The 19,802-nt window shown below is 41.4% G+C and overlaps 1 protein-coding gene across 1 annotated transcript in view; it reads left to right on the top strand.

Moving 5' to 3' along the window:
* The window catches only part of CHP1 (calcineurin like EF-hand protein 1), a 48,301-nt gene that overhangs the window by 21,630 nt on the left and 6,869 nt on the right, over positions 1-19,802 (top strand). Inside the window, exons 3-5 of the mRNA XM_082735591.1 lie at positions 1,190-1,270; positions 5,060-5,187; positions 19,593-19,654. Of these exons, the coding sequence (XP_082591717.1) occupies positions 1,190-1,270; positions 5,060-5,187; positions 19,593-19,654 (271 nt within the window). The remainder of the gene's footprint in view (positions 1-1,189; positions 1,271-5,059; positions 5,188-19,592; positions 19,655-19,802) is intronic.

Here is a 19,802-nt window from a genome sequence, read left to right as displayed (position 1 = left end):
AAGTCTGTGGCTTTTTTTTAATGATTTTATTTATTTGAGAGAGGACCAAGGGGGTTGGGGGACACAGGGAGAGTGAGAGCAAGAAGCAGACTCCCCACTGAGCAGAGAGCAAATAGGGGACTCCATCCTGGCACCCTGAGATCATGACTTTAGTCAAAGGCAGATGCTTTACCGACTGAGCGAGCCACCCAGGTACCCTGTGTTTTTATTATTATTCTATTCTGTTTCATTTTATTTTATTTATCAAGATTTTATTTTTAAGTAATCTCTACACCTAATGTGGGACTCAAACTCAAGAGTCATGCATGCTCTCTACTGACTCAGCCAGCCAGGCGCCCCAGAAATGTGGGGTTTTTGTTGTTGTTGTTTTAGAAAAAACAACAATTTAAATTTAGACTTAAATCATAGTTCTACTACTTACTAGCTCATAGCACTGGGCAAGTCACTTTAGCTCACTGCCTCTCAGTTTCCTCAACTTGAAAAGAGTACAGATAAAATGTTGGCCTAAAGAAATGAGATAATGTGTATAAACAGAGCAGCACATGGTATGTATACAGCGAATGGCAGCTAATAATATTCATCTTAGCATAACTTCCAAGTTGTGAGAGGATGACTGCTCTTTCAGGATCAAGGTTTAAATATTTCTGTGGTCTGGGTCTGTAGAAGGCAATGGAGAAAAGGCCAGAATCAGAGCAAGGAAGTAATGGAAATCACTTAGTTGTCACACTTCATTCTTTCCTTGGACACTGCCCAAGAATTCCTTGCATTTCATAGATGTTGTAGATTCTAGCAAGGGTCCAGGATTTTTGCTACTATACACAAGCTCTGTGGTGTTGATAGTTGGAGCTGCTGTTCATTCCAAACTTAGTAACTAAGTACAAAATGGTAATGTTCAAAGAATGATTTACAGGGACAGCTCAGTATTTGCTTGTTAGTTGTTTTATTGACGTAACTTGTGTGCTGAATTCACTGGAATGTGGCATAGTCGAATCTGGCTTCTTCCACTCCTGAGTTGGTGCAAGAAACACTTGGCAGCTACTAAAGTGCTATTCTTTGCACTTATTTGGTATAATTTGCCAAAGAAGTAAATTCCACGAGGTAATATTCTTGCTAGGTTGTACTCTTGCATGACTGAATGAATTCCTGCTAAGGGCCAATAGTCTCTAACTCAAGGTGATTCTCTTGGCAGCCGGGAAGATTTCCAGCGAATTCCGGAACTTGCCATCAATCCATTGGGGGACCGGATCATCAATGCCTTCTTTCCAGAGGGGTGAGTCCCTGCAGTTGTTGGCTTCCTTGCTGAGGCAAATATGGAATAATGCTATTGGTTGGGCCCTTTTAGACCATAATTGATCTGACTATATTGGACATCCTTAACTTGGTTGTTTTAGACTATCTCTTCTAATAGGTATATGAGCCTATTTTCAAAATTCTGTCTTTAATCTCTGTTTATAATTTCAAATTTAGAGAAAAGTTGCTAAAATTGAAAATACAGGAGCACCTGGGTGGCTCAGTGGGTTAAAGCCTCTGCCTTCAGCTCAGGTCTATGATCCCAGGGTCCTGGGATCGAGCCCCACATCGGGCTCTCTGCTCAGTGGAGAGCCTGCTTCATCCTCCCTCTCTGCCTGCCTCTCTGCCTACTTGTGATCTCTCTCTGTCAAATAAATAAATAAATAAATAAATCTTTAAAATTGAAAATACAAAGAACTCCTGTATGTCTTTCACCCAGATGCATCTACTGTTACATCGTTAACCTTTTGTCTCATTGGCATATACTCTCTGTCTCCCTGTGTTCCAGCCAGTGAAAATATAATCAAGTCACATACGTGATTATAAATTTTCTAGTACCCACATAAAAAAAGTAAAAAATAAGCAAGTTAATTATGTCAATATATATTTTATTATCTGATGTATTTAAAATATTATTTAATATATAGTCAACATATTTAATATATTACATTTGTTTTAATATTAAGTCTTTGAAATCCTGTGTGTAATTTATACCTATAGCACCAATCAGCTGCTGTAATACTAATATAAAATATTATGTATTTTGTTCTTTTTTCCAGCTTTATTGAGAAATGTCATATTGTGTAAGTTTAAGGTATATAGATAGCACAGTGGTTTTATTTATGTATATATTGTGAAATGAGTATCACAATAAGGTTAATGCATTTATCACCTTATACAGTTACTGTTTCTGTATGATGAGAACTTTTATAATCCACTCTCTTAGCAACTTTGAAATAGACAGCACTAGAGGTATTATTACATGTTGTCACCATGTTGTACGTGATGTCCCCAGAACTTACGCATCTTATAACTGGAAGTTTGTTCCCTTTGACCACCTTCACCGGTTTCTCCCATTGTCTATTTTATTCTAATATATCAATCATATTCCTCTTTTAATCTTCCTGATAGTACTTCCTCCCTGTCCAATACACGATCCATTCTGGGTCAGTTGTCATGGCTCTTCAGCCTCCTTTAATGTGGAACATTTCCACAGCCTTTATTTTTCTTTTAGAACATTGGCTAAGGGTACAGTCCCCTCTACCACACACAGTTTGTCAAACAGATTTGGGTTTGTCCAGGCTTTTGATACGCTTCACTACCCAATACACTGACTTCCAAGTCCTGAGTAAATATTTATAGATTTGATTAGGTACCTTTTTCTGAATAAAGCTTATTATGTTATTTTAAGTAATCTCTTTAACAATTTCTTCCTGGTTCCTTGTGACTTATCTGTATGACCCAAAGGACTTTAAAAAGTTCAGTGGTTGCCAATTTCTTAATAATGAGACTCAGTGTCAGCGAGGATATTATCAGATAAAATGGAGAGGAAATTTTAGAACTCTGCACTGAGAGCAAAAGAATCTGCAGTTGAGAATTTGGGCATTCAGTAAAGCTGAGTGACTGGGCTGGAGCAGGGGGTGAGGGGAAGCCTAGCAGCTAATTTATGTGAAGACAGAAATCGAATGAAATGAAACTTGCCTCTCTTCAGATTCATGTTGACCAGGAGGAATCTCCTGCCCTTCTTCATTTTCTCCTTTTTTTCTCCATGAACTGCCCTGTTGGTTTCTGGTAGTTTTTGTGCTGAAATCTTGGGTATTTTTATTTTTATTTTTTTCCTACTTCCTCCTTAGCCCATACAGAGCATTGATCCTGTCCAGCATTGGAACTTCCACAACTATGCTTTGTATCCAAACCTCTTGTAATGAAAAGTAAACCCAGTGGAGTCAATATGCCAACATTTTTTTCAGAGTTCTATAGTAAACATTGGTTATTAGGAAAAGCAGTTTGTGGGAAGCGGTTTTTTACTACAGTATCACCTGCCATCCTGTGTAATGTTCTGCTCAGAACGCTAGGCGGGTGTGCGTGAGGAAGCCAAGGCCTGTGCCAGGCCACACTACTAAACTGTCGGCAAGAGGCCCTTCCGCTAATCACTCTAATAAGATACAGATACCCAGTTTCTGGGTTTTTTGTTTCTTCTCTCCCTAGTCTTATGCAAGTGGAATTTTTTTTAAATGAGATTGGAAAGTACAGCATTGGTATTCAGTATACCCTTTTACTCAGAGACCTATGATGGCAGTAATATTTATACTCATTAATCTTTTGTTCTGGCATTTGCTTCAAATCTTATTCCACACCTTGATTCCCCAGATCTACTGCTCCATTTGCAGTACCTGGCTTCAAAAACTAACAGTCATTCTTTTGAGTACAGTGGACTCATGAGCTAGCTTTTGAAATCCACCCTCAGAAAGACTGGTCTCTGTGTCTGCCTGGCACTTAAGAGACACGATACCACAGCGATTCAGTGGGGCAAAAAAAAAGACTGGGATTTACTTTTAGCTAGTCACAGGAACCACGCAACCTGTTCTTTCTATGACTGCCACAGATAAACAACTTTGTCACGTCAGATATTCTTCTTTGAAGTACGTTGTTCATTGAAGTTTTAGAATGATTTCTCTCAGGGTTACTGATTTGCCTGTGGCACGATAGAAAGATTCTTCTCTAGTCTCAAGTACCAGAAAAGCTTTATACAAGAGTCTTCCCAACATCATGATCATGAGCAGCCTATCCATTTATGAGGGGATAATAAAATCATAATTAACACAATGATTTTGCAGCATTTGAAATCTTTCAAAGTGTTTATATTGGTTGAAGACGTGCTTAAAAGTTTAAGAAAGCACAATAGGAAATTATATATGCATTATGTTCACAATTACCAAAAAGGCATAGAAAAAGGAATAGAAGAAAAGATAGTAATAATTGTAATTGCTACAGGAGTGGTATTTTTCTACTTTTTTCCCCTCAAATTCTAAAAATGTATTTGTTGCTTTTATAGCAAAATTTTTATTTTAGATGCTGCATTTCCATAGTATACTTTAACCTTAAAATATCACTAGGTGGGGGGCGCCTGGGTGGCTCAGTTGGTTAAGCGGCTGCCTTCGGCTTAGGTCATGATCCCAGGGTCCTGGGATCGAGTCCCACATCAGGCTCCTTGCTCAACGGGGAGCCTGCTTCTGCCTCTGCCTGCCTTTCTGTCTGCCTGTGTTCATTCGCTCTCTCTCCCTCTATCTCTGACAAATAAATAAATAAAATCCTTTAAAAAAAAATATCACTAGGTGGATGTGACTGCAGGGGAAGCATGAGAAGTGGCTGGGGAGTCATTGGGTTGGCATAGCTAACTTACTGCTTGCTTTAGAGTCTGAAGCAGTGAGTTTAGGTTCTGGCTTGCCTGATAATGTAGCCTTTGGTGCTGCTTGAAATCCTTTTTGGGGAAAGAGCTATAAGGAACTCGAGTAGGTGACTCTGCTGAGTTGTTACCTAAGTCTGGTTAATCATTTATAACATGGGAAAAATAATACCCACCTCACAAGGTTGAGGTGACACTTAATAAAATATATCTTATGAGCCCTAAAGAATTGTGCATATGGGAAAAGACCTTGTTAAATGGACTTTCGGCCACTCTAGCTAAAACTGTTGTCAGCATATTAGATTCATAAGAAAGAATCACTCTGATTGAGATAGTGTTCTGTTTATTCTGTTTCCCAACCAGAGAGGACCAGGTAAACTTCCGCGGATTCATGAGAACTTTGGCTCATTTTCGACCCATTGAAGATAATGAAAAGAGCAAAGATGTGAATGGACCAGAACCACTCAATAGCCGAAGCAACAAACTGCACTGTAAGGAGATAAAGTTTTCTGGCTTAAAATATTTGCTTTTATTTGCATTTACAAATCATTTATTTTACTCATTCATTCATTGAGCGAGCATTTACAAGAGCTTAGTGATTGAGAGCTCAGACTGTGGAATGACATGGACTGGGTTCGAATCCCAGCGCTGCTGCTTTTCAGCCATGTGACTTTGGGCAAATTATTTAAAATCTTTGGGCCTTGGTTTCGTCTTGTGTAAAATGGGGTGTTAAAGGGTTTCGCATAAGGATGTTGTGATGATTAAATGAGTTAAAATATGTCACGTACTTGGCAATAAGAACTTAGCCGCTAATATTATCCTTAAAATTCATAGAATGCCTCCCATGCACCAGGCAGTGTGGTGAGTGCTAGAGCAACAACAGTGAATGAGACCTAGCACCACCTATAAGGAAGAGTGGCAGTCTCAGCTGATCTTAGAATTTGATGGATACTGAATGTGACTCAAGTAGGAGTACACAGCTGGCTTAGTACAAGATTTAACTTTTCTCCCCTTGCCTCTTGCCTCCTTTCCTTGGCTATTTGTTAGATTTCCCTCTGCCCTTATTGATTCATGTATGGGATTGCCTAATCCCTTACAACACTTCTCCAGGAATTGAAATTCAATTTCTCTTTTCTTTCAATACAAGTTGAAATTGAAGTGGAAATCGTATTGCATTGATTGAGCCTAAGCTTCTCTTGCAAGAGTGCACTGTGGTCGGGGCGCCTGGATGGCTCAGTGGATTAAGCCTCTGCCTTCAGCTCAGGTTATGATCCCAGGGTCCTGGGATCGAGTCCCGCATCAGGGTCTCTGCTCAGCAGGAAGCCTGCTCCCCGCCCCCCTCTCTGTCGGCATCTCTGCCTATTTGTGATTGCTGTCAAATAAATAAATTAATTAATTTTTTAAAAAAAAGAGTGCACTGTGGTATACAGAGAGGTCTTCGAAGCCACAGAATATATGGGGCCCATCAAGTTTGTATTCAATGATTTAAAGAAAAATAAAAGGCTTTTTAATATTGAGACAAATGTAGATAAATCATAGAATATAATGCCAAATTTACACATTGAAAGATGCAGGCCTGGGCGCCTGGGTGGCTCAGTGGTTAAGCCGCTGCCTTCGGCTCAGGTCATGATCTCAGAGTCCTGGGATCGAGTCCCGCATCGGGCTCTCTGCTCAGCAGGGAGCCTGCTTCCTCCTCTCTCTCTCTGCCTGCCTCTCTGCCTACTTGTGATTTCTCTCTGTCAAATAAATAAATAAAATCTTTAAAAAAAAAAAAAAAAAAGAAAGAAAGATGCAGGCCTTCTGTCTGGCTCAGTCGGTAGAGCATGTGACTCTTGATCTCTGAATTATGAGTTCCAGCCCCTTGTTAGGCAGAGAGATTACTTTAAAAAGAAGAAGAAGAGGGGCGCCTGGGTGGCTCAGTGGGTTAAAGCCTCTGCCTTCGGCTAAGGTCGTGATCCCAGGGTCCTGGGATCGAGCCCCACATCGGGCTCTCTGTTCTGTGGGGAGCCTGCTTCCTCCTCTCTCTGCCTGCCTCTCTGCCTACTTATGATCTCTGTCTGTCCAATAAATCAATAAAATCTTTAAAAAAAAAAAAAGAAGAAGAAGAAAGATGGGTACATGAGTCTTAAACTTTTAACTCATGGCCTTTGGGCCACATCGTCTGATCTCCCTAGCTAGGGGACAATGATTTTACTCCTGTCTTGATATTTCGGGTAAAGAGTTTCAGAAGCACTGAAATAAGTTTTGTTATACAAGACAGGGAAGATTTTTGAACCAAAAGAGTAAAATACTGCTCTTCTTTACCACAGTATCATGTACCTTAATGAAGAGCAGAAAACTTAAGTACAAACAAAGCAATGTAGAAGAAAATAGAACTCCAATGAATCGTTCTCAAATGTATTGAGTACTTTGTTAGTGAATTCTGATTTCTTTTCTTTTTTTTAAGGTTTTTATTTATTTATTTGACAGAGAGAGAGATCACAAGTGGGCAGAGAGAGAGAAGCAGGCTCCCTGCTGAGCAGAGAGCCTGATCCAGGACTAGATCCCAGGACCCTGAGACCATGACCTGAGCCGAAGGCAGAGGCTTAACCCACTGAGCCACCTAGGCACCCTGATTTCTTTTTTTTTTTTAAGATTTTTTTTTTTTTTTAAGATTATTTATTTATTTATTTGACAGAGAGAGATGACAAGCAGGCAGAGAGGCAGGCAGAGAGAGGGGAGGAAGCAGGCTCCCTGCTGAGCAGAGAGCCCGATGCGGGGCTCGATCCCAGGACCCCGGGATCATGACCTGAGCCGAAGGCAGCGGATTAACTCACTGAGCCACCCAGGCGCCCCTTAAGATTTTTTTTTATTTTTAAATTTTTATTTATTTGGCAGAGAGAGAGATCACAAGTAGGCAGAGAGGCAAGCAGAGACAGGGCAGGAAGCAGGCTCTTTGCTGAGCAGAGAGCCTGATGCAGGGCTTGATCCCAGGACCCTGAGACCGTGACCCAAGCTGAAGGTAGAGGCTTAACCCACTGAGCCACCCAGGTGCCCCATGAATTCTGATTTCTTCTTTCGAGACTAATACTACTTGAGACAAAACTTGTTTCTCAACGTTTTAAGGGTTTCAGCTTATGTCTAGTACATGTTTGCCTGATTCTGACGTTAGCATAATAAAATTTTCTTACTCGGTGTTGTCAGACCAGGACTAAAATAAAAACTGAGGGCGCCTGGGTGGCTCAGTTGTTCAAGCAACTGCTTTCGGCTCGAGTCATGATCCTGGAGTCCCAGGATGGAGTCCCGCATCGGGCTCCCAGCTCCACAGGGAGTCTGCTTTTCCCTCTGACCTTCTCCCCTCTCGTGCTCTCTCTCACTCTCTCTCTCTCTCAAATAAATAAATAAAATCTTAAAAAAAAAATAATTGAGGGACGCCTGGGTGGCTCAGTTGGTTAAGCAGCTGCCTTCGGCTCAGGTCATGATCCCAGCGTCCTGGGATCGAGTCCCACATCGGGCTCCTTGCTCGGCAGGGAGCCTGCTTCTCCCTCTGCCTCTGCCTGCCATTCTGTCTGCCTGTGCTCGCTCTCTCCCCTCTCTCTCTCTGATAAATAAATAAAATCTTTGAAAAAAAAAATAATTGAAAAACCCAGCTCTAGCATAGAATCACAGAAGAGGATACATGGCTTAATATTTTATTTTACCTTGAAATATTTATTTTTTATTTAAATTCAATTAATTAACATATAATGTATTACTGGTTTCAGAGGTGGAGGTCAGTGATTCATTAGTCTTTTTTTTTTTTTTTTTAAGATTTTATTTATTTATTTGAGAGAGATCACAAGCAGGCAGAGAGGCAGGCAGAGAGAGAGGAGGAAGCAGGCTCCCTGCTGAGCAGAGAGCCCAATGTGGGGCTCCATCCCAGGACTCCGAGTTCATGACCTGAGCTGAAGGCAGCGGCTTAACCCGCTGAGCCACCCAGGCGCCCCAATGATTCATTAGTCTTATAAAATACCCCGTGCTCATTACATCATGTGCCCTCCTTAATGTCCAGTTACCCCATCCTTCCATCCCCCCCTCCCCTCCACGAACCCTCAGTTTGTTTCCTATGATTAAGTCTCTCTTAAGGTTTTTCTTCCTGTTTGATTTCATCTTGGTTTTTTTTTTTCTCTCTCTCTCTTCCCCTATGTTTCTGTTTTGTTTCTTAAATTCCACATATGAGTGAGATCATATGATAACTGTCTTTCTCCAATTGACTTTTTTCACTCAGCATAATACCCTCTAGTTCCATCCACATCATTGCAAACTGCAAGATTTCTTTTTTTTTTTTTTTTTAACCTTAAAATATTTAAAAACACATTCACTGCCCGATCTTTTGGTGTGGAACTAAGAGTTTTTGGGTTTTATTTGTTTTCATAAAAGTCTGCTGATGGGAGTTGTGTAACGTTTTACATAGAGCACATCTACAATGTATATAGTCTGAGGTTGCTGGTTGCAGTTTCTTTTAAGTGGAGAAAAAGCTTAAAGATACTCATAAACCATTCCGAAAATAGAATCTTTCTGTTGTTTACATTTTTCCTTAATCTCTTGTGCTTGTTCTGCCATACTTTACATTAGTAGCAGGTGTTTGTTTTTTTATTTCTGGTAACTTAATTTTGAATCTCTCAAAAGTAATTTTCTCAGAAACAATAATTTTGTTTTTATATACATATTTCACTTTTTATTAATTATATGTAGTTTTTATTAATAGTACAGATAGCCCAGTTGTAGGGCATGTATACACCTGACTCTTGGAGAGCCTCCAGGGTAGCTGGTGGAGTGACACTCAGGTGTTGCCCATTAGCTACAAGTACGCAGTGTGCCACCACGTCAGTTGGAACGATTTGCAGAGGGAGGGAGAGAATCCCTGAATCAAGTGAGTCGGTTAAGGAGACCATTAAAAGACGTTCTGTGCTGCTATGAAAGCACAGAATGAAACTATGCTTGCTTTTCTAATCCAGGATTAGAGGAGACTTTAAAGGTCATCAGACCTAACACATACCGGTTACCTGAATTCCCTCTCTGCATGAGCTCTACTTTTAGGGGTAGGGAGGAACTCTCTTTGTTTAAGTCATGAATTCCTTTGGCAGTCTAGTGAATCCTACTGACCCCATCTCAGAATACTTTTAAAACCATAAAAGCAAATACATAGGATCATAAAGGAAACCAATTATATTGAAATGCTGTTGCCAAAGTATTTCTTTTTTAAAGATTTTATTTATTTGAGAGTGAGAGACAGTATGAGAGGGGAGGAGGTCAGAGGGAGAAGCAGACTCCCCACTGAGCAGGGAGCCTGATTCGGGACTTATTCCTGGGACCCTGGGATCATGACCTGAGCCAAAGGCAGTCCCTTAACTGGCTGAGCCACCCAGACTCCCCAATTGCCAAAGTATTAAGGCAACTTTGTGACAGAGTAACAGATGTGCTTCTTCGTTATTTATTTTAAGATTTATTTATTTATCTGAGAGCGAGCGCATGTCATCCATGAGCAGGGGGAGGGGCAGAGGGAGAGAATCCCCAAGTCGGCTCGCTGCACAGCATAGAACCTGATGCAGGGTCCCATCTCAGGACCAGAGATCATCACCTGAGCCGAAACCAAGAGTGGGACGCTTAACTAACTCAGCCACCCAGGTGTCCCAATTAAATAATAGATATGACATTGGAGGCTGTGGAACAGCTCTGTGTCTTTTAAAAATTATTATTATTGTTGAAGTATAGTTGACATATAAAATAGTAGTTACAGGTGTATCACATAGCAAAACAGGCTTTGTCTCAAGTAGTATTTAGTCTTGAGAGAAGAAATTAGAATTCACTAACAAACCAGCTTCTGGTTGACTATAAACTTGGAGGTATAGTGAAGATAAGATACCGCAGAATCAGAACCAAAAGAAATACTGATAGGCTGGAAAAAGCTGGACTCAATCTAATAAAATGAATGCTGTAAGGGATATACTAGAGTTCTACACTTGGGTCCAATAGCATGTTTAAACAAGACCTAAGGAATAAATCCAAGATGCAGCCACTGTACGTCATGACTGACTGACTTGCAGCACCTTGGCCCTCACCTCAGAGTCATGTAGTATCAGGCCATAAGAACAGAATGAGTGTAATGGTAATCCCACTCTGTGCTAAAGAGAATACATTTTAGGAACCATATTTCATTTTGGATCCCAGAAATACACTAAAAGCACATTTATGATACAGAATCTGGAAGTTCGAGGGCACTGAGGAAGATTTTTTTTTTAATTATGGTAAAAAAAAAAATACATAACATAGAATTCATCATCTTTTTTTTTTTTTGGTGGGCAGCAAAGCAAAGTTTCTGGAGTGTTAGTAAAGTGATGGTACAAAGCTCCTGAAGAGGGAGAAGACCTGAGAGGGTTGCCCTAAAATTGATCATCATAACCATTTTCTTTAAAGATTTTATCTATTTATTTTAGAGCCCCTGTACATGAGCTGGGGGAAGGGCAGAGGGAGAAGGAGAGAAGCTCACTACTTGCCAATCTCAGAGCTCAGCTCAGGGGCTCAGTCTCAGGACCATCCTGATCTGAGCCAAAATCAAGAGTCAGGCACTTAATGGATTGAGCCCCCGGGTATCCCAGATGGAAAAGGTTTTTTTCCAAAATCAGGAATCAGATGTTGTTAACGGAGCCATCCAGGCACCCTGGGAAGAATTTTTAACAAGAGATATTTACGTAAGAAAAACGGGTAGTTAATTCCCTGTTCAAGAAGAAAAGGACATCTTGTAGAATGCTTTTTTTTAAAGACTTGTTTGATTAATATGTCTTTTAAAAGATTTTATTTAATTTTTATAAAATAACATACAATGTATTATTTGTTTCAGGGGTACAGGTCTGTGATTCATCAGTGTTAGACAGTTCACAGCGCTCACCATAACACATACATTCCCCAGCGTCCATCATCCAGCCACCCCATCACTCCCACTACCTTCCCCTCCAGCAACCCTCAGTTTGTTTCCTGAGATTAAGAGTCTCTTGTGCTTTGTCTCCCTCTCTGGTTTCGTCTTGTTTCATTTTTCCCTCCCTTCCCATATAATCCTGTCTTGTTTCTTAGATTCCTCATATCAGAGGCGCCTGGGTGGCTCAGTGGGTTAAGCCGCTGCCTTCGGCTCAGGTCATGATCTCGGGGTCCTGGGATCGAGTCCTGCATCGGGCTCTCTGCTCAGCAGGGAGCCTGCTTCCCCCTCTCTCTCTCTCTCTGCTTGCCTTTCCATCTACTTGTGATTTCTCTCTGTCAAATAAATAAATAAAAATCTTAAAAAAAAAAAAAAAGATTCCTCATATCAGTGAGATCATATAATTGTCTTTCTCTGATTGACTTATTTCACTTAGCTTAATACCTTCTCGTTCCATCCACTTCATTGCAAAAGGCAAGATTTCATCTTTTGATGGCTGCATAGTATTCCATTGTGTGTATATATACCACATCTTCTTTATCCATTCATCTGTTGATGCTCATCTAGGCTCTTTCCATGGTTTGGCTATTGTGGACATTGCTGCTATAAACATTGGGATGCACGTGCCCCTTTGGATCACTACATTTGTATCTTCAGTGTGAATACCCACTAGTGAGATTGCTGGATCGTAGGGTAGCTCTGCCTTCATAGAGGAACCTACATACTATTTTCCAGAGTCACTGCACCAGCTTGTATTCCCACTAACAGTGTAAGAAGGTTCCCCTTTCTCCGCATCCTCACCAACATCTGTTGTTTCCTGACTTGTTAATTTTAGCCATTCTGACTTGTGTGAGGTGGTATCTCATTGAGGTTTTGATTTATATTTCTGTGATGCCAAGTGTATTGAGCACATTTTCATGTGTCTGTTGGCCATCTGCATGTCTTCTTTGCAGAAACGTCTGTTCAGGTCTTCTCCCCTTTTCTTGATTGGATTATTTGTTCTTTGGGTATTGACCTTGAAAGGTTATTTATAGGTTTTGGATACTAGCCCTTTATGTGATATGTCATTTGCAAATATCTTCTTCCATTCTGTCAGTTGTCTTTTCCTTTGCTGTGCAAAAGTTTTTTATCTTGATGAAGTCCCAAAAAATAGTTCATTTTTGCCCTTGCTTCCTTTGCCTTTGGCGATGTTTCTAGGAAGAAGTTGCTGCTGCTAAGGTCCGAAGAGGTTGCAGCCTGTGTTCTCCTCAAGGATTTTGATGGATTCCTGTCTCACCTTGGGCCTTTCATTCCTTTTGAGTCTATTTTCGTGTGTGGTGTAAGGAAATGGTCCAGTTTCATTCTTCTGCTTGTGGCAGAAGAATGCTGTGTCCAGTTTCCCAACACCATTTGTTGAAGAGACTGTCTTTTTTCCATTGGACATTCTTTCCTGCTTTGTCGAAGATTGGTTGACCATAGAGTTGAGGGTCCATTTCAGGGCTCTGTATTCTATTCCATTGGTCTGTGTGTCAGGTTTTTTGCCAGTACCATACTGTCTTGATTATAACAGCGTTGTAATAGAGCTTGAAGTCTCAAATTTTGACGCCACCAGCTTTGGTTTTCTTTTTCAACATTCCTCTTGCTGTTCAAGGTCTTTTCTTGTTCCACACAAATTATAGGATTATTTGTTCCATTTCTTTGAAAAAAGTTGACAGTATTTTAAGATTTTATTTATTTATTTGACAGAAAGAGACACAGCGAGAAAGGAAACACAAGCAGGGGGAGTAGGAGAGGAAGAAACAGGCTTCCTGCTGATCAGAGAGCCCGATGCGGGGCTGGATCCCAGAACCCTGGGATCATGACCTGTGCCAAAGGCAAATGCCTAACGACTGTGCCACCCAGACGCCCCACCTTGTCAATTGATTTTTTTTAAAGATTTTTTATTTATTTGCCAGAGAGAGAGAGAGCAAGTGAGTACACACAAGCAGGCAGAGAGGCAGGCAGAGGCAGAGAGAGAAGCAGGCTCCCCGCTGAGCAAGGAGCCCAGTGCGGGACTCGATCCCAGGACCCTTGGATCATGATCTGAGCCGAAGGCAGCGGCTTAACCCACTCAGCCACCCAGGCATCCCTTGTCAATTTATTTTTGACAAGAGTGCCAAGACTATTCAATAGAAAGAGAACAGACAGCCTTTTGAACAAATGGTGCTGAGAAAATTGGATATCCACAGGCAAGAGAATGAAGGCAGGCCATTATGTCAAGGGCAACCACCAGGGCTGAACTGTACCTATGTCGGCACATGCCCAAGCACACATAGTACTAATCTCCTTGTCTCCGAGGAATGCTTCCTGATTGCTTTCCTCTTCAAATTAGGGAGGTTATAATGTCTTGTATGAAATGGACCACCCACCTTATGCGAAGGGAGAGGTCTATGAGCTTCCCTGTTGTTATTCTAATTATCTTCTTAAATTATTGAAGTTTTGTTTGTTTAAGACTTTTTATTTATTTGAAAGAGAGCAAGACCATGAGTAGGAAGGGGGGCAGAGGAAGAAGCATACTCCCTGCTGAGCAGGGAGCCCAACATGGGGCCCAACCAAGATCCCAGGACTGAGGGACCACGATCTGAGCCAAAGACAGATCCTTAACCAGCTGAGCCACCCAGGCACCCCTGAAGTTTTTATATAACACATAATGAATGATGTGGGAAATGAGTCTGCGTGAAGCTCTTTTATTTGGATGATGAGGAATATTGTAAAGTGGAATTAGGGAGAGTAGCCAAGAAGAAACAGTGAGCGGCATATTTACAACAGCCAAAAGGTAGAAGCAACCGAAATGTCCATTGAAAGATGAAAAGATACACAAAATGCATTATATACATAGAATGGAACATTTGGCCTCAAAAGAAGGAGATTCTGCTACATGCTACGTGGATAATGCTAAAAAAAAAAAAAATAATAATAGTAAGCCAGACAAAAAAATAAATAATGTTTGATTCTTCTTGTATGAGGTTCCTAAAGTAGCCCAAATTTATAGAAGGTTGTCAGGGACTAGAGTCAGGGGGAGATGGGGAATTATTGTTTAATGGGTCAGAGTTCCATGGGGAAGATGAAGAAGTATTTCTTCATCTGGAGATGGTAGGTGGTGGTGGTTACACAACAGTGTGAAAGCGCTTTAACTATACATTGTGAAAGTGTCAAAATGGTACATTTTATATATATTTTAACCGATGTTATGTTTTGTGTTTTTAAGAATCAGTGATTAAAAGGTAAAAATTTGAGATCATTCATTTGGTCTTTCATTAGGCAAATGTTTGAGCAACTACTATATACCAGGCACTAATTTAGTCCCATGATACAATGATGCATAAAGCAGATAAGGTCTTTGCTTTCATAGAGCTTACTATCTAATAAGGGAGACAGACTACATGGAAGAAGACTGATGGGGGCGCCTGGGTGGCTCTGTCAGTTAAGTGTCCCACTCTCGCTCTTGGCTCAGGTTTAGGTCTCAGGGTCATTGTGAGTTCAGGCCCCATGTTGTGTTCCATTCAGGGCATGGAGCCTCCTTCTAAAAAAAGAAGTAGTGACAGATGAAGAAACAAACTTTATGATTGTGGCAAGTCTTGTGAAGGAAATGGATAAGGTGAGGTGAGAAAGCGGTGAGGGGTGCCACTGCATGAGTGAAAGAAAGTCTCTCTGAGCTAAGAATGAGCCAGACAGGCAAAGAACAGAAAATAGCTTCAGGCACAGGGAACAACCAGGATAAATGAGTACTTGGAATGTTCAGAGAACAAAGCTTTACCAAGAAAGAATTGAGTGGTGTGAAAGGAGGGCACGGAGGTAATAGCAGGTAGGTGACATTTATTAAGCACCTACTGGGTGCCCTGCAGTTTAAAGTGCTTCTTGTATACTAACTCATTCAGTTCTTACAGCCTTGTGAGGTGAATTCTGTTTTCCTCATTTTGCTTATACCTTTTGGGCAGCTGAGGCACCAAGAGGTCAAGTAACTTGTTCAAGTTCACACAGCTCATAATCCTCAGAGCCAGAATTCAGCAGAGCCAAAGTCTTAACCAGTGTACCATATTGCTTTGACATCAGTGTCAGCTCAGAGGAGAGGTCCATGCTGGAGTTGGACATTCGGGAATCGTGAGCACTAGAAAGCGTTTAATTAAAACCATGGAAGCAGAGATGCAAGAAGATAGCTCTGGATTGGGGGAGTCCAAATCATAGGACCAAGAAGGGGGAGCTAAAAGGGAGATGAGAAGAGTAAAGAGACAAATGTTAAAATGGCTCAAGTCATTTACGCACTTGACCATTCGTTATCTTGGGGAAAATGTTTTTGCTGGTTCAGGGCCAGAACTGCCTGATAGGAATCCACGTCAGTTAAGAAACCACTACTAATGCTGCGGTTTTTCTTCAAAGGTCCTATCAGGTAATTGCTGCATTTATCTCTGCTGATATCTTCCTCTGCTCGGGCTGCTGTAACAAAACACCATAGACTGGGTGGTTTAAACAACAGACATTTCTCACATTTCTGGAGCTTGGAAGTCTGAGAACAGAGTGCCAGCCCACTCAGGTTCTTGGTGAGGGTCTTCTGGCTTCACCCTTTTGGGCCCCCTTTTTCTTCCTGTATCATCATATGGGGAGGGAGGTAGAGACAGAGGAGGAGAAATTTTCTGTCTCCTCTTTTTATATAAGGGCATTAATTCCATCATGAGGGCCCCATTCTCAGGTTCTGATCCAAACCTAATTACCTCCCAAAGGCCTCACCTCCTAATAATATTGCACTGGGAATTGAGAGCCAACATGGGAATTTGGGGGCGGGGGGAGGGATACAAACATTCAGTCTTTGGAAGCTGAATTTTAAGAATACCAGTTTCGGGGCGCCTACGTGACTCAGTGGGTTAAAGCTTCTGCCTTCGGCTTAGGTCATGATTCCAGGGTCCTGGGATCGAGCCCTGCATCGGGCTCTCTGCTTCCCCCTCTCTCTGTGCCTGACTTCTGCCTACTTGTGATTTCTGTCTGTCAAATAAATAAAATCTTTAAAAAAAAAGAATTACCAGTTTCAGGGGCATTTAGGGGGCTCATTCGGTTAAGCAGGTGACTTTTCAGCTCAGGTCATGATCACAAGGTCCTGGGATCAAGCCCTGTGTTAGGCTCCATGCTCAGCAGAGAGTCCACTGAAGGATTTTCTCTCTCTCCTTCTGCCCCTCCCCCTACTCCCACTTGTTCTCTCTCTCCCACTCTCTCTAAAATAAATAAATAAACCTTAAAAAAAGAAAAGAAAAAGGGGAATTAGCAGTTCAGGCTTCTGTAAATACAGAACACAGGAGATGTGTTATAACAGTTACCTGATTAAAAATTTCAGAAACAGGGGCTCCTGGCTAGCTCAGTCATACAGCATGGCACTATTGATCTGGGCATCACAAGTGTGAACCCCACACTGGATGTGGAGGTTAATTTAAAAAAAAAAATGAAGGGCACCTGGGTGGCTCAGTGGGTTAAGCCTCTGTCTTCGGCTCAGGTCATGATCTCAGAGTCCTGGGATCGAGTCCTGCATCGGACTCTCTGCCAGCGGGGAGCCTGCTTCCCCCTCTCTCTCTGCCTGCCTCTCTGCCTACTTGTGATCTCTGTTTGTCAAATAAATAAATAAAATCTTTTAAAAAAATGAAAATAGGGGTGCCTGTGTGGCTTAGTGGGTTAAGCCTCTGCCTTCGGCTCAGGTCATGATCTCAGGGTTCTGGGATCTAGCCCCATGTCGGGTGCTCTGCTCAGTGGGGAGCCTGCCTCCCCCTCCCCCTTTGCCTGCCTCTCTACCTACTTGTGATCTCTCTCTCTCTCTCACCCTCTCTCTCTCTGTCAAATAAATAAATAAATAAAATCTTTTTAAAATTTCATATAAAATGAAAATAAATGGTTGTTTAAAAAATTCTGAAACAGGGGCGCCTGGGTGGCTCAGTGGTTTGGGCTGCTGCCTTTGGCTCGGGTCATGATCTCAGGGTCCTGGGATCGAGCCCCGCATCGGGCTCCCTGCTCCGCAGGAAGCCTGCTTCCCTCTCTCTCTCTCTGCCTGCCTCTCTGCCTACTTGTGATCTCCGTCTTTCAAATAAATAAATAAAATCTTTAAAAAAAAAAAAATTCTGAAACAGATGTTTATGGTTTATATAGCAAAAATATTTCCATTCCAAAATCATCCTGTAGAGTGCTTAGTAGATAACACATTTCATGTATTTTAAACTTGACAACATATACAGGTATGTGTGTGTCTGTGTGTTCACTCTCTGGGAAGTACTCTGGGGAGTATCTTAAACACATATTCCAGGGGCATGTGCGTGGCTTAGTTAAGTGTCTGCCTTCAGCTTAGGTCATGATCTCTAGGTCCTGAGATGGAGCTTTGCATCGGGCTCCCTGCTCATCAGGGAGTCTGCTTTTCCCTCTCCCTCTGCTAGTCTCCCCTGCTTGGGCTCTCGCTCTTTCAAATAAATAAATAAAATCTTTAAAAAAAAGTACTCCTTTAGGAATAGTAATGATCCTTGTCCTCTTTCCTTTGTGATCTAAACCTCCTAAGCATATAAATTCTCAAATTCGATATAAAGTTAATCAACTAACCAAATTAAAGAAAGCAAACATTAGAGAAAGTCTCCTAGTTATTTCCCCCTCTGGACTCTTTTTAAGTTTATTTATTTAAGTACTCTCTATACCCAGTGTGGAACTCACAACCCAGAGATCAAGAGTCACATGCTAAACCAACTGAGCCAGCCAGGTGCCCCTCCCCCTATAGAATTCAAATATGTACCTTACAGCAAGGAAGTTAAAGTCTTCTAAAATTTTTACTTGAACTTTTAGTAGACTCACTCCTTTTTGGCAGAGGAGGGCAGCGAGGAGAGGGGTAATATTTCAACACTGAGATATTCATCCATGTTCTAATGCCTTTGCATCTAGTATAAGCTCTGCCTAGAATCCCACCTGTCATCAGATTTGTCTGTCTTTCAGGACCATGTTTAAATGTTACTTGAACCAGAAAGTTCTGCCATAGTAACTGCCATAGTTTTTGTTCCCCAGCATTTCATATGTATGATAACATTGCAAATGTATTAAAGTGAGAGGATCATGAGCTGCAGAGGACAAGATCTACATCTGTATCTCAGTAACTAGAACAGTGTGTTTTGGCCTTCGAGTATTCATAGCATCATACCAAACCCCCAAAATCTTAGTAGCATACTGTAATTCCAAGCCTCAAAACCACACTCAATTCAGCTATAATTACAAGGCAGTCACTTCCTCAGTGTGACGATTTCTCACGGTTGCCAGTAAAATCATCCAGTGGTAGGACACTTCTCACCTGGTAGCTCTTCAGCAACATGGCACTGTCTGAATGATTTTTGCTCTTCTGAATTCTCTCATTCTAGTTTCTGGAAGACTGATGTGATATTAGAGAGAAACATGATAAGGCCAGAAGACCATCAAATTCTTGTCATTTTTATTTGAAAGCGAAGTTCTTTACTTTCAGGGTTCCAACATGGAAGGCCGTCCGTGGCACAGTTTTGCCAGAGTGGCTGTTTTCCCAGAGCAATACTTTGTGTGGTCAGCTCCTTCGCCTGCAGGGCTCCCATTCCTGACTCCCTCTGTGCCGTGCACAGTAGACTTGGCAGGTTTTGTGAGATGACCCCATGTATAGAACCACTTACAGATTTTTTTTTTTTTTTTAAACATCCCAAGGTTAAAAAAAAATTCAGTGGTTTATTTTTATTAAGTTTTCTGATTTGCCTGAAGAGGGGCCCTATTTATCAGGGTTAAGAAGTCAGCAACTACGAGATACATTTCAATTTCTTAAATGTTACAGTGTCTTTAAAAGCTCTGGAAGTCATGTCAAGTTACTCTTGAAACAGTATTTGCTGTCAGTTTTCTATCTAGTGTTCTTTACAAATTTACTTCCTTGAGAAGGGGCAAAACACTACTAATTTCCAGTAACTTCTTGTTTTCCCCTACCAGTTGCTTTTCGACTCTATGACTTGGATAAAGATGACAAGATTTCCCGTGATGAGCTGTTACAGGTATGTTGGAGAGCTGCCATGGTTGTGGACAACTTGTTTGGGCCCTGCCTGCTTGTCCTTTTGGGTGGGAATTGTTCTTTCAGCAAGCGTTTCCTTATAACACCTGCTGGTGCAGAGTACCGTCTTAGATAGAAGGCAGAGCCCAATG

Source organism: Mustela nivalis (assembly GCF_964662115.1).
Source record: "Mustela nivalis genome assembly, chromosome: 6".
Taxonomy (NCBI): Eukaryota; Metazoa; Chordata; class Mammalia; order Carnivora; family Mustelidae; genus Mustela; species Mustela nivalis.
Note: the sequence above shows the minus strand (reverse complement) of the source record. Positions and strands in the feature narration are given on the sequence as shown.